Consider the following 23,122-nt stretch of genomic DNA (forward strand, 5'->3'; position numbering starts at 1 on the left):
CGAAGATACGACATCTCTATGGTTCTCCTGGAGAGAGTTGGAACCCATTATATTAAATGAAGTATCCCAAGAATGGAAAAACAAGCATCACATGTACTCACCAGAAAATTGGTTTCCCTGATCATCACCTAAATACACATCTGAGAACGATACCAATCGGATATCAGACTGAGGTGGGGGGGTGGGGGGAGGGGATGGGTGTATGCCTACATAATGAGTGCATTGCACACCGTTTGGGGAATGTCACCCTTCAATGTTCTGACTCAGGGGGGATGGGGGTTGGGGGTATAACTACATGATGAGTATAATGCGCACTGTCTGGGGAATTTACAAGCTGAAGTTCTGACTCGGGGGGATGGGCGGGACATGGGCAATATATATAACCTGAACTTTTGTACCCCCATAATAAGCTGAAATAAAAAAAAGATGAAGAAAAAATAATAATAATAAAAGGGCAATTTGCACAATGTAGTAGAACAGGCTCGGAAGCTGTGGGGCAGAGTGGGGAAGAGCACCGAGGTGGGCGGGGGTGCTCAGGGAGGAAGGGGGAGGAGGTGGAGGCTGCAGTACTAAAGAAGGGGATCCGTGGAGGCCTTCTTGAGAAGGCGCAGTTTGAGGAAAGCTTGAAGAATGGATTTATCAGGGAGAATTCATCTGGGGAGAGCAATGAAGCCAAGACCACAGCCAGAACAGTAGCCCTGGGGCAGAGGTGGGTGGAGCCAAGTGTTCAAAGCAACGTCTGCCTTCTCCTGAAAAATGTTTCTTCCAGCTTCGTGTTCCTATTAATGCCAGAGTACCACGTCTGGCTGCCGCCAGGTCATTGGCTTGAGGATCCCTTCTGAACTAAGTAAGATCATTTCCTGGGGCTTTTTAAATTTTGACTTACATTAGAAAAAAAAGTCTCTTCCCCTTCTCTTCCCATCCAATCACCCAGCACACACGTTGATGGGCACTTACTATGTCGCAGTTTCTCATCTAGGTACTGGGGCTCCCAGGGTTAACAAGGTAGATGGAGGGGCCCTGCTGTCAGGAGGAAGAGGGTCAGAGCATGTCAACAAGGGAAGGGTGGTAGTCAAGTTCTCTGAAGGAAATCCTCCTGGTGCTAGATGGGAACCGACTAAGAAGGGAAGATTGGCGGTTGATTCTTTTGGAGTGGGGGGCATTTGAATTGAGATCTTGGCAGATGCAGCGGTATCAGCCATGCAGATGGCTTAGGAGGATGTGTTCTGGGCAGGGTCATGAGGTGGCCACGAGCTTGGCAAGTCAGTACGCTGAGAGAAGGAGGTGATCATGGCTAAAGCACAGTGAGAGCGGGAGAAGGTGGCCCAAGGTCGAGAGTTAGTGCCTTCCAACACGAAGAAACCAGAGTGTAAAAAGGAAACCCACACACAGGGAGACACGAAAGCAAAAGCAAGTCCACAGAGCCCTGCAGACATTCCAAACACGATTCCACTCATGCCTACGGTCAGCTCCGAACCCATCCTTCCCAGACACCTGAGCGAGAAAACCCCCTCTGTGCTTCAGGGAGGTCTTCTCTCACTAAAACCAAGAGAGTCATGATTAACTTATCGATATATATGAATGTGAAAAAGACTAGAAGTAGTTACTGTACACTGAAACATTAGCAATGATATATCTGAGTTATAAAACTCATTCTCATCTCTGTACTTTGCTTAACTTATGCTATTTCACAGTTGTGGCATTCTTTGTCTCTGTTTGTTTGTGTTTTCTCACGTTGCCCTCTCTCACCTCCGAGGGGCCACGGCGACAGGTGTGCCAGTGTTCCTCACACCTGCGCTGCCCTTCACTCCTGCCCTGCTGGGTTCGTCATGACCAGATGTCAAAACCATTGCAAAAGAAAATGGAGCATCTTCCTTGGTATTTCCGTTAGGGATTGGAAATAATCCCTCTTGTTCATGGGTTTCTAGGCTCAAAAGCACTTCAGATTAATTTGGCACAAGGACCTACTCTTTGAAATCAAGATTTCTGCTGACTTACAAATCAGCCCTGAAATAAAGTGGCGTCATAGTATTTTCAGAGCCCACAGCTGAGTTGGGTTCCAGTGCCAGAGCAAGTAGCAGCAACCTTTTGCCAACAGGAAAGGAAGGGGAGCTGGGCATGGGTGTTTACAGCGTGCTTTTCACAGATAACTTCTTCTACCTGGGAGACACCCTAATGCCAGTTGTTCGCCCCATGACCAGGAGTCCCTTACACAGGAAACTCGTTTACACCGGCAGATGCCCTGTGGCTCTCGTCTGACCTGTGTGCATTTTGCCTGCCTGACCACAGCTCTGAGGCTGGAAGGTCAACCTTGTGTTCTCCCAGCATCCCAGGGAAAACCAGGTGTGGGGCAGCCCCGGGTTCTTCAGACGGAAGGCACGAAGTCAACACCCCTCCACCATAGGAAACAAGTTCAAAGAGTTGTACTCACAGAGGCCGGGCAGGGAGGGCTCCATGAGTCAGGAAGACAGTCCTCCGTCCACAGGTCACACGAAAAGGAGTCAGGCAGGGAGAAAGAAAATCACCTGGTGACTAGCGTATGGCGATAAAGTGTGGGTCACTTTAAGTCCCCGAGGAAATTCCTGAATGGTCCGTTTGGAGGAAGTGGCAGGAAAGCAGGCAGCCAGTCTGCTAGGTGGGAGAGAAGCCTCTGAGTTATCATCTCCGGCCAGGAGCTTGAGCCATTTGGGTGTGGTGTAGAATCAGAAACCGTCTGCAGTGACTGAGCCCTGCTTCTGGCACGAGAAAGTTAAACCTGTATTCAAAATGGAAACTGAGGCAACAGAAAACTACATAAGCATTCCCTACACGCGGTCACAGGCTTCTCATTGAATGCCATAGTGAGCCTTAAATCAACTTCATGTGCATCTATGACACAGTTTCACTTACAGACTAATGGGTCCCCCTGTCCCCAATTTACAGATGAAGGAAGCAAGGTCTGGAATGTTGAAGTGACTTTCCGAGATCAACTTGTTAGATCCGGTTCCCCTTGGCCCCAGGAACAGAGAGGCAGAGTCATTGAGGCTGCAAAAAGGCAAAGGAATTTATTGGCTAGCCCGAGCTAGGGTCCAAATTCCAGAGCACCAACGCAGTGGCCTCTCCACAAACTAGGACCCCGCCCTGGGGTAAAGGTTAAGCTTTTATACTTTTCTGTGTGCTAGTTTTCACACGACACGTTATTCTGCACATGACACATTAGTCTGCACATGACACGTTAGTCTGCACACGACACACTAGTCTGCACACGACACACTAGTCTGCACTTCATCCCCCTTTAGTTTATTTGTCCTTTTTTTAGAAGTGGCTGATCGCGTTGGCTTCTGGTTTGTTGACTCTAAGCTTCGGGCTTTTCGCGCCAGTTGTAGTTAACGTCATCCAGGGGAAGAGGAGGGTCTCCGACGGGGGAGGGGGGCTGTTGTTGCATACCTTCTAGATTTTGGTTACAAGCGATACTGGGAACACACGCCCTGCACAAGCCGTTCATGCGCTGATCATGTCTTGCCCTTCTTATCTACTTAGTTGGTTGGAGGCCCCTGGACTCTCCAGCCCTTTATCAGGAAGTAACTTGCGGTTACCTCCCCAGGGCCTTGTTTTCCTTTACTTTAGTGAAGCCTGCCATGGCTCCACTTACGCTAAGCACCAAGCCAGCAAGCCATATACACAGAAGCAGAACTAGGCTTCTCACATCCAGGAAGCCTAGCCTATCATGGAGTTACCTTAGCTCTTATCCCTGTTTTTCATTCTGATTAACTATATTTATCAAACAACTAAAAGCAAGCATAGTCACAGAAGCAAATAGCATCAGTTAGAATCAAAGAGAGCACACATTTTCCTACTATCAATTCCTGTTCTTCAAACTCTTTCAGCGGTCTCTTTCCGGAGCAAGCGGAACCTGGAGCGAAGCACAAGCCTGAGACCAGGCAGAGCAGCTGACTCACGGGCTGTACCTCACTCTCTGTCTGAATTATTTCTTGGCAGAAAATGCTGCTTTGCTATCAGGACAGTCAAGTGTAGTTAGAACAAGCTCATGGAACAAAGCAGTTTAATTAAAGGAAAAAAAAATGAGTTGGGTTACAGTGCTATTCTCTCCAATCCAAGATGGAAATTAATTTATAATAACCTTATCTTTTATTCATGGCATGCTGCATGTTTCAGAGTATGTCGGCATCCTTATATTTTTCAGCTGAATGTGAAATAATTGTGTGTTTCTAATGGGCTGCGAGTCAGTTGAAGTGCTGAAAGAACAGAGCTGAGTCTTGGCTAACCATTCAGGGAAATCTGAAGCCACTGGGGAGTAGCTTCGGTTTCCTATTCATGAGTCATGATGTTTAAAATTCAGAGGGCTGCTGCTGGCTTCAAACAGCCCTTTCAGACTGATCACTCCACATCCTAACTCCATCAGTGGTCGAGGACAAAGCAAGCCCATTCATTTTCCTCTAACAACCTCCTTCTCTTTTCGCAGACAAACCTGACTGAGCTGAAGTCGTTTGGTTCTCCGCCTCTGGCCGTCAGCAACGTCAGTGCTGCGGTGATGGTGCTCACGGCCCCCCGGGGCAAGGTGCCCAAGGACCGGAGCTGGAAGGCTGCTAAGGTCACCATGGCCAAAGTGGACGGCTTCCTGGACTCGCTGATCAACTTCGACAAAGAGAACATTCACGAGAACTGCCTCAAAGCCATCAGACCATACCTGCAAGACCCTGAGTTCAGTCCGGAGTTTGTGGCCACCAAGTCCTATGCAGCTGCCGGCCTCTGCTCTTGGGTCATCAACATTGTGAGGTTCTACGAGGTGTTCTGTGACGTGGAACCCAAGCGCCAAGCGCTGAGCAAAGCCACCTTGGACCTCACAGCTGCCCAGGAGAAGCTGGCAGCCATCAAAGCCAAGATCGCTGTGAGTGAACCCAGAGCCCTCCCCCCATCCTCCCAGTTAGCCTCCAAGGCAAACAACACTCTCCAGCCATTACCCAATGCCTAATGTTACAGTTTTTAAAGAGAAGTGGGAAAACCAAATTTTTATGCAAAATCTCCTCATTTTTCAATAGAGGGCAACTTTTCACATTTCTTTCTCAAATATCGTATAGGCCAAGCAAGACAGTTCCAACGGACCCTTGGTTTACAGCTCTGGTCATAAAAGGTTTTCTCCTTTTCCCCAGAGGGAAGAAAAGATAACAGGCAGATACATATAATAGATGAACAATATTACCCATGGAGCCAACTCTCATCTTATTAGGCACAAATGAATTTAACAGTTTTGCACATTTCATAGTGAGGAACAAAAGGTTCAAAATTTTGATTTTCTTTTTTTTTCCCCCTTTGAAATGTAGGTTTTAGCTGATTACTTCACCTTTTGTACCTACTATACAATCAGTTCAAGCAACTGTCCGCCTGTCTCACTCTCAGTAGCATGGACATGTGGGCATGTTTTATGCTACCTGCATTGTTTTAGGGAAGTTTTATTAATAAATTACAAACCACAAATTACATATTGTGGTTTAGGTGGTGGTCCCTTGTCTGTAAATACAAAACTGTGAGGGTCATTGGCTTTTATAAACCCCATGTGGATGTTATTATTATATCTACTTCACTTGGGATTGGGGGATGGGAATGGTGATCTTGGGTTCACACATATTTGGAGAGAAGATTTCCCTTGTCAACCTGAAATAATCAAAAGGGTCAGAATCCAGATTTAAAGAGTCTATTCAGGTGAAAAGCTGAGAACAACCATCTGGAAAACACAGACTCCAGAGAAATAAGGTCAGTGCTCCAATGTTAAAAGTTAGGGTCTTGCTTATCTAGGCTGAAAACAAAGAAATTCAGTAGGATTATAACATTTTCTGTACAAGGCTGGTTTATGAGTTACAAAAATTTAATTAGTTTGTTTTCTTTTCCATACAGCTTGTTTCCATTTCCTTCCCAATTTCAAAGAGTACATTTGACATTCCATCTTAGACATTGCAGTAGTCATGAAGTCTTTTTTTGTGTGAGGAAGGTAAGAGAGAAGTTAATCTCTAAGGAAGATCAATCAACAGTGAAGAGGAAGTGGGTCTTCCTTGGCACCCGTTAGTCATTCACAACATTTTACACAGCAGTGTAGGTAAGGAAGAATGCTAATCTAATCGGAGAAACAAAGGTTACAGCTGCCTGTCACCTGACTCAGGTCCCATAATCACATTCCCTTAATGCTTGAAATATTTTTAAACTCCAACCACATAGATTTTGAATTACTTACTTTCACACCCTTAAACTTCACCTTTCTTATTAAAATGGATACGACCAAAGTGACAGGTAGAAATCCGAATCCTGGAGGAGAATGTAGCAGCTAAAAATGTGTTGGTCCACAGACCTCAGTTCTAATCCAAGCTGTAATATTTAGAAAGGTCTTTAAAATCCCCAAACTTCAGCTCACTGAAGTAGAATGGACACAATAATAGTGCCTGCTTCATGGGACTGCTGTGGAGATTAGAAGATGTGTCCCATGTAAAACAGGAGCCCAGAGCCCAGCCCATGACGCAGGTGCAGCAGGAACTGCCCCCGCCTCTCTGGGCCTGACTGTAACTACTCTGCCACTGCTGTCCTCCCCCGCCCCCACCGTCCCCTTCAACTGTGTGTGCAGCCTCATGCACGGACTCAATCACTGCTGTGATCAAGTTCAATCCAAAAAAATGTCTGGATCTTTAAAATCTGCATGTGCATTCTAGGCAAATAAGATTCTTGCTGCAAATTTATCGTGATGATACAGAGGGTTTTACCAATTGTGAAAGGTAGGATCATAGACATGCCACATGCCTCATGCAACATGGGTTAATTGATTGTTAGATTAAAATCTATGGATAAAGGTTCTAGCTGAAAAGATCTTTGCAACCAATCTCTCTATTTAAAAAAGATAGTTTGGTAAAGCAACTCATCTCCTCTGAACGGCTTGCTTTATAAGTCCAGATGTTCATGGACCAGTTTACTCAAAACAGGTGATAATCACCATAACAATGGCCCCCTTCAAAGAACACCAAGTACAAAACACCATAACATCCCCATTCCTGCTTTTGAGGGGGGAAAATACCTCCCCCTAATTTTCATATTCTTCAGTCTCTCCCAGAAAAGTGTAATAAGGACTACATTTTCAAAGACTCTTGACTCAAGTTATTTTAACTAAAGGAACAGTTGGTGCAAAGGGAATGTTTTCAAAATGTTTATACCTTTTCAGTAGCCAACATTCACATGATGGGCCCACTCAACCTGTGAAAGCAATAAGAATATCTCAAAAATACTTGGCTACCTTTGGAAGGCGCTTCTTTTCTGCCAAAATATTTTCTTAAAAAAATGTATTCTTGCTTTTAACAACCTCCTCTCCATCCTTTGCTTATGCACATGTCTGTCAACATCCCAAGAATGTGGACACTCCCTACTAACAACAGAGGAGTTGGGCCAACAGCCATCTCCAGCACACAGGCCCACCGGGCAAGAAAGTTCTTCCCTCCATGCTGCGGAGGCCATTGCCGGCCTACGGCTCACACACCCACGCTCAAGCCTTCCTTTTAGGATCTTAGGATAATCCCAAGTAAACAATTTTATTTTCAAGACACATAAAGTGCAGGGGGTAAAGCATATTTCAAAACAGATTGTACAATATAATTTCAACTTAATTACTATACATAGAATGGAAATACATAAAAATGTTAACAGTAGTGGTTATCTTTGGGTGGTAGATTTCGGTTGTTTTTTGTTTATTTGATAATATATAGTTTCTTTTGTTCTATAATGAACATACATTAATATTACAATTTGTAAAAATAGTAGTAATAAGAACAAGTAAGGCATTTTCGTGGAGTGTATAATCACACACAGAGTAAAATATCACATAGTAGAGAAGGACTCCTAATGAGAAAAAGCAATCCCTTTAATTCTGATATCTATTTCAACTGATGGTTGAGGCCACATCAGAGCCTGCTACCTAGAGGCTTAACTGTGTTTTATTTGGCCCACAGATACTATTTGCAAATGATTTAATTAATTGCCAATATTTAAAACAGTAGGAGCTTTTATGTAAAAATCTGATTTCTAGCCAGTCTAAAAATAATCAAAAGATTCCTGCATAACATTAATTGACCCTGGAGTTAAGTAGCAGCTTCCCATTCAAGCAGATGGCTTTGCGCGTTTTGCCATAATCCCCACTGACTCTGATTTTTTTCAACACTAGCCTCATCCGACTAGTTTCCATTCTCTGCGTCTTTGCATTTGTGACTTCTGCCCCTGTGCTATGCTGCCATCTCCATTTCTTGATGTATCACTATCTTATGGAGGCAGTTGACTTCCTGCTAGCCAGCTGAGGCCGAGTTGTCTATCCCCATGTCTTCCCAATATGGTTATGGTAACTAGTTTTACTAGATATAACCTTTATTTCCTGTTCCATCACATAGAGGCAGCTTCCTTGGAGCCCTCAGCTTTCAAGATAAAGCTATTTATTGCCCTTGCCTTCAGCCCTTCCCCCTTCCTTCTACCTCCCAACTTCTGTTATCATTACTTATCATACTTTTCCTTTGTATTAATAATTGCCAAGACTGAGAACATCCCCATTCCCTTCTGTAGCCACAATTGAGTGTCCCAGGCTCTGTCCGTAGACTGATACACAAAGCTGAAAAATCAATAAATTTCATTTCTATTCTGTGAACATGTCTATATTGTTCTTATCAGATTTAAGTGGTACACTGTAATTATATTTCTTTTTTTATACGACCTCTTTTCCCCCTGGAGTTTCTACCTTTTCTCTCTCTCTCTCTCTGTCTCTCTATTAGTTTCTTTAGCCTCCATTATTTTTAAATTCTCCAGTCAATTCAGTATTCTACGAAGGCCTCCAAGTCTTTCCACCTTGTCCCTGGTTTAGAGCTCCCATCAGCACTGGAGAATAAACACATGTCACCGCTTTCTTGAGTCAGTTCCGGAGACTCCTGGACCCCATCTCTTCCTTCTTCTTTCTCGTTTTCTTCTTTTATTTTGCTATGGCTCATTCTCAAATAACGTTCTCAGAAGTAGAGTAAGAGGTAAATTTTCTGAATAATTATAGTCTAGAAATGTCTTTGTTTTATTCTTAAACTGAACTAATAGTCTTGCTGAGTATTGAATTCTGAGTTGCTAATCCTTTTCCCATTGAACACGGAATGCTTTATGCTCTTGTGTAGTGGGAAGTGAACAGTCCGGGTCCCATTCCTTTGTACATGCACCATTTCCCCCCCTTTCTGGAAGTCCTCCAAACTTTTCTTGATTGTTGGTGTCTGAAACTTTACATACATGTGATTAAGCTGTCATTCTTTTTCTATTCATTATGCTTGACATGTAGAGACTTATTTTCTTCAGCTCTGGAAAATTATTATTATATTCTTTGGTAATATCCCTTCTGTTTTCTTTTTAATCTATTTCTAGAATGCATACAGGTTGAATGTTGGACCTCCTAGATTGGTCCTCTGTTTTCTCACATCTTTTTGTCACTGTATGTTTTCTTATCCTTTCATCTTTTAACCCTTCCCTTGAATTTGTTATTTTTTACATTAACAATCATGGTAATTTCCACAAGAGTTTGATTGTTCTCTCTTCCTTTTGATAGCATCCTGTTCTTGTTTCATGATGAAATATCTTGAATCCTCTGAGAAACTAATTGTGAAGGGTTTTAACTTTGTTGTTGCTGTTGCTGTTTTTATTGTTACTGAAATTATCTCTCTTTTTCTCAAATCTTTTTTTCTTCTTGTTTCTCTTAATGTAGGCTTTCATTTGATGTCTTCTTATCCTCTCATGTTTACAAGAGTAGCAATCAAAAGCTAATTATAGCGCTGCAGGCAAGAGCAGAGCAATTGACTGGTGGGATTTGTTGTCAAGATCCAGTGAGTTATGCTGGGTGCATCCTAAATGCCAGAACGTAGCACCTTTTCTCTGCCTCTGTCAACTCTCTTGCCTGGTGACAGAGGTGCCTGGTGGCATTGCATACTGGGCATGTGGATGGAGCTATGGGGGCAGGGACAATAGGCTTCCAATTAACCCTCCTATTTTCAGCTTCCCCCTCAGTCACACCTGACATTTCCACAATCTCCAGTTTTTATGGGGCTCTGCAGACCAATCAGCTTCCCCTTTGGTGAACTGTGGCCAACTCTGAGTTACAACTCCCCCACCCTGCTCCCACGGTCTCTACTCCTTCGTTAGTGTGGTCCTCCATAAATCTACTGTACTCTCTCACCCTCCAAATGGCCCTACTAATTTTCTTGGTGTTAGGGGCTTATGACTTTCTTAATTACTTCATGTCATTTTACAGAAGTCTTGGGAAGTAGAAAAGGTGAGAGGGCACGGCCAGTCTGCCGTCATTAACCGAATAGCTCGCCACCTGCTTTGCAAACTACTTGGCTGTGTGAACTTGGCCCTAAATTGATTTCTCTTGTATCTTAGTGATGGCCAACAAGGCAGCCTGAATGCCAGTTATTGCACAGACAGGAGGTATATTTGGAGGTATCTGTGGTATGTCCTTGTGTCGTTGTGTATGCAAACATATATTCTGAGGGCAACAAAAGTTATGTGCTTCAATTCTAAATTCTTAATGAAGTTAGAAAAAATTGAAACTGCATCTTTCTAAAAACTGTTTCTATACTTTGTGATAAGGGGAGAGAATAGATGAGGTTCAGTAAAACGTACACTGCCAGGCCCTTAGAGCCAGGGAGATACTTGGGTTCCAGGCAGCCCAACCCCAGACCAGCTGCAGCAGGTGCAGTCAGTCATTCTCCCAGGCCCACCCTGGGGTGCTGCTGACCATTTTCGTGTCAACCCAGGCTTTGATATGTTTTTGCTTCTAATAGCAGCCCCTACATTACTTTTTCAGGCTGCTGGAACCCATTTTCCCTAATATAAGGAGAGGAAAATGCATGCACCCCTTCCGACCTCCCCGTCCATTACACCTCATAGCCTTTAACACCTCGACCACTGAGGTGTTGGAGCACAGAAGCTCCGCTCTCCCACCTTGGGTCAAGACATTTCTGGACTTCAACTCCACAGTCCCGCTGCAGGATCAAGCTGAATGCCTCCCTAGGACTCTGCCTGAGATCGCCCCTTCTTTGGCTACCTTTCCCTCCCAGCCCTGCTTTTCCCCACTGAACATTTCCTGCAAAATCACCTCCACGTGAATCCTCATCTCAGAAGCACTAGATGTGACTAGGGCTGAAATTACTAACGGTCTTTGTGTTCCTTCCCAAACAGCACCTTAATGAAAACCTGGCGAAGCTCACAGCCAAGTTTGAGAAAGCAACGGCGGACAAACTCAAATGTCAGCAAGAAGCCGAAGTGACCGCAGGCACCATCTCCCTCGCCAACCGCCTGGTGAGCGTGAGCCTTGGCAACCCGGGCTGCAAGTATATTAGCTGCACTTGTCAAGTGCTACAGAGGTACAAAGTAGATGAGCACAGCTCAGCACCTCTTTGACGTGGGGGGAAATATTAAAGTGTGCTGGGGTGCAGGGAATAAGTCCTGAGAAAAGTGTGGATGCCTGATCCAGTCAAATGAGTTTTCCCATAGAGAAGGCTGGGAGGGTGGGAGCATGGGATCCATCAGGCAGCCCGTGCAAGGCAAGATCATGCTCACATGCACGGGTGTCGGCCAAAGGAAGCATTAAAAGACAAAGCTAGCATTTTATAGGCAAACTGGGAAGTTCCTATCAATGCAATGCTTGATGGTAAGGGTGTGACAAAGATTAGGAACTGAGCTAGAAGCAGAAAAGAATGGGATCTGTTGACCCAAAGCGTTTCTGAAGACACACATACACACACATACACGCATGCGTGCACACACACGTACAAAGGCTCTGGCCTTTCTGAGAAGACAAGTCTCAGAAGTGGGTATGTGTGTTATGGGTATCTGTTGCTGTATAACAAATTACCCAAAACTTAAGTGATTTAACACAATAACCATTTCATTATGTCTGACTAATCTGTGGGTCAGGACATTGGGCAGGGCTTAGCTGGTCAGTTCTTCTGCTTCATGTGGTGATGACTGGGGCCACTCAGTGGTACCCAGCTGGTGGCTAGGCTGGGCTGGAGGGTCCAAGGTGACTTCCTTCACGTGTCTGGCACCTTGGCAAGGGTGGCTGGAAGGGAGGGCTCAGCTGGGCCTCCTTCACTTTCCACGTAGTCTTGGGGCCTCTCCATGTGGTCTCTCCAGCAGGGTAGTCGGACGTCTTACATAGTGACTCAGGGCTCCAAGAGCAAGTGTTCCAAGAGACAGGTGGTGGAAAGTCCCAATTTCTTAAGGTCTGGGACTGAAAACGTGCATGATGTCACTTCTGCTGTATTCTATAAGTCAAAGCAGTCACAGATTCAAGGGAAGGGAGCATAGACACAAACTCTTAATGACAGGAGTGTCAAAGAATTTGTGGCTTTTTTTTTTACTTCTCCATGGCTTTTGTTTCTCATCACAAATGTCAGCAGAGATCCTGCAAAGCAGAATCCACTGGACATGATTTCTCTTTAATGTGGAGTTTCTACAGCGTCTTCCTCACCAGTGAAGGGAAGTGCAATCGATACCTTTTTACATTTATTCCAGCCACTGTTTGTTTACATGGCAAAGCCAGATTTTTAAATCTAGAAAGCAATGAGTCACAGCCATCACTGAACTGCAGCCATGCTTTAGTGGAGAGAGGCCATGCCTCAAGTGTGTGTCTGTGCAGCTGTTGTTGGACCAGCTGCTGCATAGTTTTGAGATGATCAATTTAGCCAAACAGTTTGGTTTGGAGACAGTGCCTCTGCCAGTGTGCGGGAAGCCCTCCAGACCCCCTAGCTGGCCTGCCTTCCATTCCGCTGCCTGCTTGGTTTCCAGACTTAGCACAGCCTGTTCTGCCTGGCTGGAGAATTTTTGGAGTCAGTCCTCACGGGAGACAGTGTGGGCTCTGCTGGAGGCATCAGGACGATCGGGCTACCAAACCTAGAGATGCTGGCGAGATGCTTGGTCTTTGTTTCATCTAAAAACTGGTGTGGGAATGGTTGGGTTGGAAAATCCTTAGGGTCTCTCCCAGCTCTGGTAGTCTATCATGCCATCATTCAAGGAAAGAATAAAAGAAAAGTCCTAACGCAGAAGCTGAGCTCTACCATACGCCTAACAGTCCTGTGTAGGAAGGATGGCTCTCCTCCCAGGATAAGTGTGCCTGGGGGGCGCTGTGCCAACCCAAAGTGGGCTGGAGAATCAGGACTTGTGCTGCAGTCCGTGGAGCTTTGTCCACGCCCACGTCCTTACAGTACTTCTAACACTGTGTCTCAATTACTGTGTCTATCTCTCCACCCACTGTGAATATTTATTCATAGTGGGCTTGATTTTATTTATTTTCATTTCCCCAGCATTAGGAGAGGAGAAGGGATAGGTGCCTAATTTTCTAACATATTTTGTGGACCAGGCATTGTGCTAAATGATTAACACGCATGACCAACAGCCCTTTGAGGTGGGTGGTATCCATCTCCACACGTAGAGAGGGTAGAGCTGGAAGCCTGTGTTCCAAACCTGTCATCTTTCCACAGCCCGTGTGACGCGTAGCACAGAGCAAGGGCTTGTTTCTGCAATGCTGGCTGCAGCCAGTGCAAATCCCCACCCATCGAAAGGGCCCCCTAAATGGTGTTCTGAGTCTTCCTGCCACAAAACGTGCAATGCACATTGCCTGAGACTGAACCCGCGGCTCTGCAGCCGGCGGTATGATGAGTCCTCTCTTCTCTGGCCTTTGAAATGGTAGGTTGGAGGACTCGCTTCTGAAAACGTGAGGTGGGCAGAAGCCGTGCAGAACTTCCAACAGCAGGAAAGGACGTTATGTGGAGACATTTTACTTACGACGGCTTTCATTTCCTACCTCGGCTTCTTCACGAAGAAATACCGGCAAAGCCTCATGGACGGCACCTGGAGACCCTACCTGAGCCAGCTGAAAGTACGTAAGGCCTGAACGTCTCCTGATTGCAGCAGCCTGGGGCACCACTGAGATCTCATGACAATACTAGCTCAAATCTTCTAGCGCCCTCTCCACACTCACACCCGCCACCCCCTGAGCACCGGGTGTGAGACCTGCACACCCATGTCCTTCCACTCTGCCCTGCATTGTCCCCCACTGCCCCCTAGGCCTGAGGTCCCCAATCTCCATGCCACAGACTGGCATGGGTTCATGGCATGTTAGGGACTGGGCAGCAGAGCTCTGCCACCCCCCACCCCCATCCATGGAAAAATTGTCTTCTATGAAACTTGTGTGGGGGCAGCCACAGCAGCAGGTGAGCAGTAGGCCAGCAAGAGAAGCTTCCTCTGGTTTTGCTATTTGCAGCCACTCCCCTTCGCTGGCATCACCGCCTGAGCTCCACTTCTCCCCATGCCCAGTCCCCCACCAACAGTGGAAACTGGTCCCTGGTGCCAAGAAGGTTGGGGACTGCTGCCCTAGGCCACCCAAACACAGCATCTCACCTCTTAATGAGGTCCCCCATGGGGACCCTTGTCCTCTGCCCAGCAGGCTGACTCCTGCACTCCTCAAAGCTGGAAAAGCCCAGGGAGACACCAAAGGAACCCTGTGCTTCTCTCTGCTCTCCCTGCTCCAGAGCCAGACATCACAGGAGCAGTCGGGGGAAGTTCCCTTTTCCAGATTCTTCCTGGCACCTGTCTCTGGGCCCCAAAGCTGCACAGTTTGTGCCCACGACCCACAGATACCCCTATGAAAGCAGCTCCATCTGCTTCCATGGTGCATTTCACGAATAGCTACGCACGTGCTTCTCACCCGGGCTGTGCAGCTTGTCCTCTCTGTGTAACTGGGTGGATTTTGCTCCCAGCTCCTCCCTCAACACCCCTCCCCACAACCTAATGAAGTGGGGAGATACTAGTTCCTGATTAAAGGACATTCAAAGTTACACCTGGACCGTATCATCAGAGTGAATCCCCTTGGCACGTTCACACTGCTCATGGTCAGCGGTCCACACATGCTCACTGTGTATCCGGCGTGTCCTAGCACCCCACTGGTGGGAGGCACAAAAGACATTCAAGCCCAGGATCCCTGCAGCAAGTCCTCAGTCCAGGTGAGGAGATTCAGTTCACAAGTCAGCTATGGTAAGAGTCAGCCCAAAAGGTCACAACGTAAAGTCGGGGCTGGATTCCAAATTCCTTGTGTAGGTGGGTCCTTAGCGCACAAAGCATACTTTGTATGGTGATGGTTGTTGTCCCAGATCAGCTCCTAAAATCCTACTTACCTGATGATTTGCTGAATGGTGGTTTAAAAACTGTCACAGTACTAGTAAATAAACAAAAAATAAAGCTGCTATTTTATTCATCTTAACCACTTGTGCAAAAAGGAAATTGTTGAAAGAACCATCATTAACTGGATGAATAGAGATGAACAGAGCTCAGTAGCAGCTTAGGGAGGATTTTTCTGCCTTTGTTTGGGGTTCTTAAGCATTTTTGCACCATGAACTTCTTTGGCAGCCTGGTAAAGCCTGTGATTTCTTCTCAGCATAATGTTTTTGAGCACATAAAATAGAATACATACGATTACATAGGGAAAAATTATATTTAAACACATTCCTGATCCCAGAACAAGAACCCCCAAGGGGCTGATTTGCTTTTGGAGTTTGGTGCTGGCCATTTGTGCCCTTAGCAGATACAGAGGGACAGGAGGTGAATCGGAGACGTTTTCTTGAGGTAACTGGGCAAAACGAACCTCAGAGAGGAAAGAGATGAAGTGGTTGAAAGGGTATTTGAAAACAAATGCTAAGTGGAAGTAACCAGACACAAAAGGTCACATATTGTGCAATTCTGTTTATATTAAATGTCCAGAATAGGAAAATCCACAGAGACAGAGCACACAGTAGTAGTTTATAAGACCTGGAGATAGAGGGGCATGGGGGGAGGGGTGCAGGGAACTGTTTAGTGCGTACGAAGTTTCCTTCTGGGGTAAGGAGAAGCTTTGGAAGCAGATAGAGCCGATGGTTGCACAACATTGTGAGCGTGCTCATTGCCACTGAATTGTGCGCTTTAAGATGATTAATTTTATGTTGTGTAAATTTTGCCTCAATTTGGGAAAAAAAAAAATGAGTCACCAATGAAAAAGATTGCTTGAAAAGAATTAAGTGAGCAGAGAGGGTATCAGAGAAGAAAAGGAAGGGTCTGGTGCACACACAGGAGCCCTGCAGGGGCACGGCAGTGGCGGTGGGGAGTTCTCAGGCCTGGCGGCACCGGCAGGCGGGTTTGCAGGGAGGGGTCCTGCCAGTGGCCCTGGGCGTGGAGTGTTTGGGACGGGGAAAGGTAAGCCCCTTCAGCCCTTGAAAGGCTGGGGACATAGATGGGAGGACAGAGTGGTTTGTGCAGACCGGTGCAGGCGGAGCAAACCCACCGGGCACGGGCCGGGTGCTGGTGCGTGGAGCAGGCAGGAGAAAGGCAGAAGTGTAGCAGAGAAGCAGCATGGCTACCATAGGGGAGGGCGTGCAGGAAGGTGTAGCGTAAGGCAGGAATGATCCAGTAGAAACTTGATTTCCGTGAAGATACTGAAGAACAAAGAGCCGGTCATGCGGGCTGAATTTCTGCTCTCGTTCATCCGTCAAGAGTAAAAAGACCATCAGGACTGTAACAGAACCTGCTTCCAGAAATAATCACACAGCCAGAAAAGCACTCTTCAGGGGAGTGTTGATCTTGCTTTTAAATAAGTTATGTCATTTAGTGAAATCCTGTGTGCTCCCCTGCCACACTGGGAAAGCGCTCTTCCGTTCTGAGCATGGGGTGGCGTTTCTTCTTCTCCAGCCTCCCATCCCGGTCACCCCGAACCTGGACCCCCTGCGGATGCTGACGGACGACGCCGACGTGGCTGCCTGGCAGAACCAGGGCCTCCCCGCAGACCGCATGTCCGTGGAGAACGCCGCCATCCTCGTCCACTGCGAGCGCTGGCCGCTCATGGTGGACCCTCAGCTGCAAGGCATCAAATGGATCAAGAACAGATATGGTGAAGACCTCCAGGTCACCCAGGTTGGTCAGAAAGGGTAAGTGGCTGAGCACAAAAGTTCCCGGTTTTGCTGAAGAACAGGAATTGATAGTAGGAAAATGTGTGCTCTCTTTGATTCTAACTGATGCTATTCGCTTCTGTGACTGTGCTTGCTTTTAGTTGTTTGATAAATATAGTTAATCAGAATGAAAAACAGGTATAAGAGCAAAGGTAACTCCATGATAGGCTAGGCTTCCTGGATGTGAGAAGCCTAGTTCTGCTTCTGTATATATGGCTTGCTGGCTTGGTGCTTAGCGTAAGTGGAGCCATGGCAGGCTTCACTAAAGTAAAGGAAAACAAGGCCCCGGGGAGGTAACCGCAAGTTACTTTCTGATAAAGGGCTGGAGAGTCCAGGGGCCTCCAACCAACTAGGTAGATAAGAGCAAGACATGATCAGCGCGTGAACGGCTTGTGCAGGGCGTGTGTTCCCAGTATCGCTTGTAACCAAAAACTAGAAGGTATGCAACAACAGCCCCCCTCTCCCGTCGGAGACCCTCCTCTTCCCCTGGATGACGTTAACTACAACTGGCACCAGCGCGAAAAGCCCGAAGCTTAGAGTCAACCAATCAGGAGCCAACGCGATCAGCCACTTCTAAAAGAACAAATAAACTAAAGGGGGATGGAGTGCAGACCAGTGTGTCGTGTGCAGACCAGTATGTCATGTGCAGACCAGTGTGTCGTGTGCAGACCAGCGTGCCGTGTGCAGACCAGTGTGCCGTGTGCAGACTAACGTGTCGTGTGCAGACCAGTGTGTCGTGTGCAGACCAGCGTGCCGTGTGCAGACCAGTGTGCCATGTGCAGACTAACGTGTCGTGTGCAGACCAGTGTGTCGTGTGCAGACCAGCGTGCCGTGTGCAGACCAGTGTGTCGTGTGCAGACCAGTGTGCCGTGTGCAGACCAGTGTGCCGTGTGCAGACTAACGCGTCGTGTGCAGACCAGTGTGCCGTGTGCAGACCAACGTGTCGTGTGCAGAGCAGTGTGTCGTGTGCAGACTAACGTGTCATGTGCAGACTAACGTGTCGTGTGCAGACCAGTGTGTCGTGTGCAGACCAACGTGTCGTGTGCAGACCAGTGTGCCGTGTGCAGACTAGTGTGTCGTGTGCAGACTAGTGTGTCGTGTGCAGACCAGCGTGCCGTGTGCAGACCAGTGTGCCGTGTGCAGACTAACGTGTCGTGTGCAGACCAGCGTGTCGTGTGCAGACCAGCGTGCCGTGTGCAGACCAGTGTGTCGTGTGCAGACTAACGTGTCGTGTGCAGACTAACGTGTCATGTGCAGACCAGTGTGTCGTGTGCAGACCAGCGTGTCGTGTGCAGACCAGTGTGTCGTGTGCAGACTAACGTGTAATGTGCAGACCAGTATGTCGTGTGCAGACTAACGTGTCGTGTGCAGACCAGTGTGTCGTGTGCAGACTAACGTGTCGTGTGCAGACCAGTGTGTCGTGTGCAGACTAACGTGTCGTGTGCAGACTAACGTGTCGTGTGCAGACCAGTGTGCCGTGTGCAGAGCAGTGTGTCGTGTGCAGACTAACGTGTCATGTGCAGACCAGCGTGTCGTGTGCAGACTAGCGTGTCGTGTGCAGACCAGCGTGTCGTGTGCAGATTAGTGTGTCGTGTGCAGACCAGTGTGCCGTGTGCAGACTAACGCGTCGTGTGCAGACCAGTGTGCCGTGTGCAGACCAATGTGTCGTGTGCAGAGCAGTGTGTCGTGTGCAGACTAACGTGTCGTTTGCAGACCAGTGTGTCGTGTGCAGACTAACGTGTCGTGTGCAGACCAGTGTGTCGTGTGCAGACCAGTGTGTCGTGTGCAGACTAGCGTGTCGTGTGCAGACCAGCGTGTCGTGTGCAGATTAGTGTGTCGTGTGCAGACCAGTGTGCCGTGTGCAGACCAACGTGTCGTGTGCAGAGCAGTGTGTCGTGTGCAGACTAACGTGTCGTTTGCAGACCAGTGTGTCGTGTGCAGACTAACGTGTCGTGTGCAGACCAGTGTGTCGTGTGCAGACCAGTGTGTCGTGTGCAGACCAGTGTGTCGTGTGCAGACCAGTGTGTCGTGTGCAGACTAACGTGTCATGTGCAGACCAGCGTGTCGTGTGCAGACTAGCGTGTCGTGTGCAGACTAGCGTGTCGTGTGCAGACCAGCGTGTCGTGTGCAGATTAGTGTGTCGTGTGCAGACCAGTGTGTCGTGTGCAGACCAGCGTGCCGTGTGCAGACCAGCGTGCCGTGTGCACACTAGCATGTCGTGTGCAGACCAGCGTGTCGTGTGCAGACCAGCATGTCGTGTGCAGACCAATGTGTCATGTGCACACTAGCGTGTCGTGTGCAGACTAACGTGTCGTGTGAAAACTAGCATACAGAAAAGTATAAAAGCTTAACCTTTACCCCAGGGCGGGGTCCTGGTTTGTGGAGAGGCCACTGCGTTGGTGCTCTGGGACTTGGACCCTGGCTCAAACTAGCCAATAAACTCCTTTGCCTTTTTGCAGCCTCAGTGACCCTGCCTCTCTGTTCCTGGGGCCGAGGGGAACCGGATCTAACATTGCCATTGGTGCAGGGAAAAAATAACATTGTGAGCAGATTTGAAGCCCCAGTGGAGTGTTTCCGCCCTCCTGATCTCCCCGTGAGGCTTGTTTGGCCTCCCACTTTAGGAAACATCTCGATAGAAGGTGCCTGGGCACTAAGTCTTTGCTTTTCTTTCTCGTAGAAATTGTGCGCTGCGGCCTCTCAGCCCATTCGTGGGTCTTTTCTCCACGTCCCCAGTGTTCACTCTCCCATCTCTCCTTAAACACTGCCTGCATCCCAAAACTTCGAGTCCCGTTGTCGGACGACTCTGCGTTTTACAAAGTCTGCCTCGCTTTAGCCAAAAGTGACCTCCCTTAACAATCCTCCATCCATCGTCCCCACCTCTGCCCTCTGCCCTAGAGCCACAGAGAACAAACTAAACTCCCTTCTCCTGAGGCACAGTGGGTATTTCAGCTGGTTGGGAGCAGCTGACTTAGTCATGAAACGTTCAGAGCCCTTGGTACCTGCCAGGCGGCTTTGTGCACGCAAGATGGGGAGGGTACTTCATGCAGAGACACTAATGTGGACAGTGCCTGGCCAGCACTGCCCTGCGTTACCGACCTGGGCCTCAGTGTCTCTCACCCGTCGCTTCATCAGCCCTTCACAGCTTAGCTTTGTCGTCCGTCTCGGCACTTGTCTCTTGCTCCAGGCCATTGGGACACGTGGGGAAAACGGGACGCAGCAGTAGGGGAGAGGAGGAGAGGCTGACATCATTTATTAGGGGGCTGGTATGTGTCATTCTTGGCGTTAGGGGCTTTGTGCCATGTGATTTCCTTGGTCCACACAGCCAGTAAGGTCAGTGATACTGGTTCCGATTCACATCGGAAGAAACTGAGGTTTACAGAAGTTAATCAATTTTCCCAAGAATATACCATTTTCAAAGAAATGGAAATTTTGCACTCATGGTCATAGCAGCATTATAATAGCCAAAAGGTGGAAGCACCCAAAGTTTCCATTGGCAGATGAGTGGATAAGCACAATGTGGCGTACGCACACCATGGAATATTATTGAGTCTTAAAAGGAAGAAAATTCTGACCTGCCACAGGATGGATGAATGTTAAAGATATTCTGCTTAGAGAAATAAGCCAGTGACAAGAAGATAAACACTGTAGGATTCCTCTCATGCGAGGGACCTACGGCAGTCAAATTCCTAGAGACAGAAAGTAGGATGGCGGTTGCCAGGGGCTGGGGCGGGGAGGGAGACAGGGAGTTAATGTTTAACAGAGAGAGTTTCTGTCTGGCAAGAACAGTTCTGTGAAGGTACAGTGATGACGGATGCACAACAGTGTGAATGCCACTGAACCGTGCATTTAACAATGGTTAAGATTGAAAATTTTATTTGTATTTTACTACAATTAAAATATATTAATTAATAATTTTTTTTTTTAAATGATGGAGGCAATATTTTTGAACCCAGGTCATCCTTACTTGGAAACCCGAGACTGCTCCACTCTAGCTTGTGACCACCAAGGTGAGGTTTCCTGCTCTGGCCACATCCCAAGCATGTTTTCCCAGAGGTCCAGGTCACCCAGTGTCATTTAAATCGAACATGTAACATTAAAAATAACAGTTAAGCAGAGAAAATACTAAAATACTGAATACTAAAACAGATGCTTCTTAGAGAGTGAATTATATTGAGAAATGAATGCTGAGTTATGACGTGATATATTTTTATCTTCATTTTCAATCACAGAGTGATCTAACCCTGGCCTTCTCCCCAAACTTTTATTACAATATTCCTTTATAATTCACTAATGAATATATTTTAGACAGAAGTGTGTGTCTTTTTGCTCATTGCTCTATCTCTTGTACCAAATACACTGCCTGACACATCCTAGGCCCTCGATAAATATTTGTTCAATTAATTCTCTGTTTGTGTCCATTGACTACTTTTCTAGATTTGTCGTATGTTACTTGAATACAAATATTGTATTACACACATTAATAATATGTTTGGTCTTCTTTCGTCACATGAATGAAAATGAGTGTTCAAGTGTCGATTTGCCTTTTCATTTTATTTGTGGGGTTTGACATGCTACAGTTCATTTTATTTTAGCTGTTATTTGATCTGAATTGTCACTCATTTCATCTCTAGATAGTGCTTAGAGAAGGCTTTCTTCTCCAGGAATTATTTAAATATTCATCTACATTTTTAGTTTTTTATGGGTTTTCTTTTTACATTGAAATCCAATCAACTTAAATATATTTTAAGCTACTCCATGAGGTACAGACTAATTTTCCAAGTGGTTAGCTATTGCTCCAATACCACCTATTAAATTTTCCATCCTTTCCTTAACTAGAGATGTCACTTTGCTATATATTAAATTATTTTATTAAATAGGATTTTTATTCTTTTCTGTTTATCTAATACTGTACCATCTTGTAATTATTTAGGTTCACATTTAGCAACATTTATTGTGGTATTTCACATTACAAAAGTAATATGTCATCATTGTAAAGAAAAGTGGAGGGGGAAGAGTTACAAGAAAAACAAATATGAACTTTTATAATTCATCATTCAAAAACACTGTTAACTTTTTGGTATATGATGTCCTTTAAGACATCTTTCTACACACCTGTACTGTTGAAGTCATACAAAATACTTAAGACTGATAATATGAGTCCCTCCTCTTCCTCGCTATCATTTTTTCCCTTTACCATCCTCAGGATATCATTTTAGGTTAACTTTAAGATCTTTGGTCCAGTTCAGTAAAGGTTTATTGTTATTTTTTGTGAGAATTGTATTACATCAAACTTATAAAATGATTTAGGGAAAACTGAACTATTCGCATGTTTATTAAACTTTGTATAACATTGAAAAGTTAGAAGTAAGCTAGATCTTTGTTAACTGATTGCTAAATTAAGGTGTATCAATATGGTCTACTACCTAGTCATTACAAATGTATGGAAGAATATTTAATCACATGGGGAAATGTTTATATTTTATGTACAAAAACCAGGTTATATAAGATGCTATATGAATCCAATAATATAAAAACTAAACTTGAAAATATGATCTATCCAAATGTACACATTAAACATCAAAATGTTAATGACAGATGGAGGGTTTATGGTTAATTTTCATGGTTTTTTTTGTATTTTGTAATTTTTCCCTATTTTTAGAAATGTATAAAATCACATAAATATGACTTTAAATAGAAAAAAAAAAGTGGCCACAGAAGACATTCCAAATAGCTGTGCTTCTGTGTTTACCACCGCACCTTAGAGGCCACAGTTGTCTTGTTAAATTGCCTCTGAATCCGTACCTCGCCGCCACCACCGGCGCAGACCGCCTGACTCATGCTTGCCTCCCCAGCTACCTGCAGACCATAGAGCGTGCCCTGCAAGCCGGAGCTGCGGTGCTGATTGAAAACCTGGAGGAGTCCATCGATCCTGTGCTGGGACCCCTGCTTGGGAGGGAAGTCATTAAAAAAGGACGGTAAGACCCAGCCGTGCTGCTGACCCCTTGTGAGGAGCCGGTTCACGGTCCTGGTTAGACCCATGGAGAGGTCTGCTCTCCCCAGAACCTCCTGTCCTCAGCTCAAGTCGGGTTGCTCCCTGGGGTGCG

General features: G+C 46.2%; 1 protein-coding gene across 1 annotated transcript in view; it reads left to right on the forward strand.

The window, feature by feature from the left end:
* The window catches only part of DNAH9 (dynein axonemal heavy chain 9), a 306,203-nt gene that overhangs the window by 209,108 nt on the left and 73,973 nt on the right, over window positions 1-23,122 (forward strand). Inside the window, exons 50-54 of the mRNA XM_069483261.1 lie at window positions 4,463-4,888; window positions 11,224-11,343; window positions 13,736-13,924; window positions 16,762-16,997; window positions 22,871-22,993. Coding sequence (XP_069339362.1) covers window positions 4,463-4,888; window positions 11,224-11,343; window positions 13,736-13,924; window positions 16,762-16,997; window positions 22,871-22,993 — 1,094 coding nt within the window. The remainder of the gene's footprint in view (window positions 1-4,462; window positions 4,889-11,223; window positions 11,344-13,735; window positions 13,925-16,761; window positions 16,998-22,870; window positions 22,994-23,122) is intronic.

The sequence above is a fragment of the Eulemur rufifrons genome, chromosome 9 (genome assembly GCF_041146395.1).
Source record: "Eulemur rufifrons isolate Redbay chromosome 9, OSU_ERuf_1, whole genome shotgun sequence".
In the NCBI taxonomy this organism is placed as follows: domain Eukaryota; kingdom Metazoa; phylum Chordata; class Mammalia; order Primates; family Lemuridae; genus Eulemur; species Eulemur rufifrons.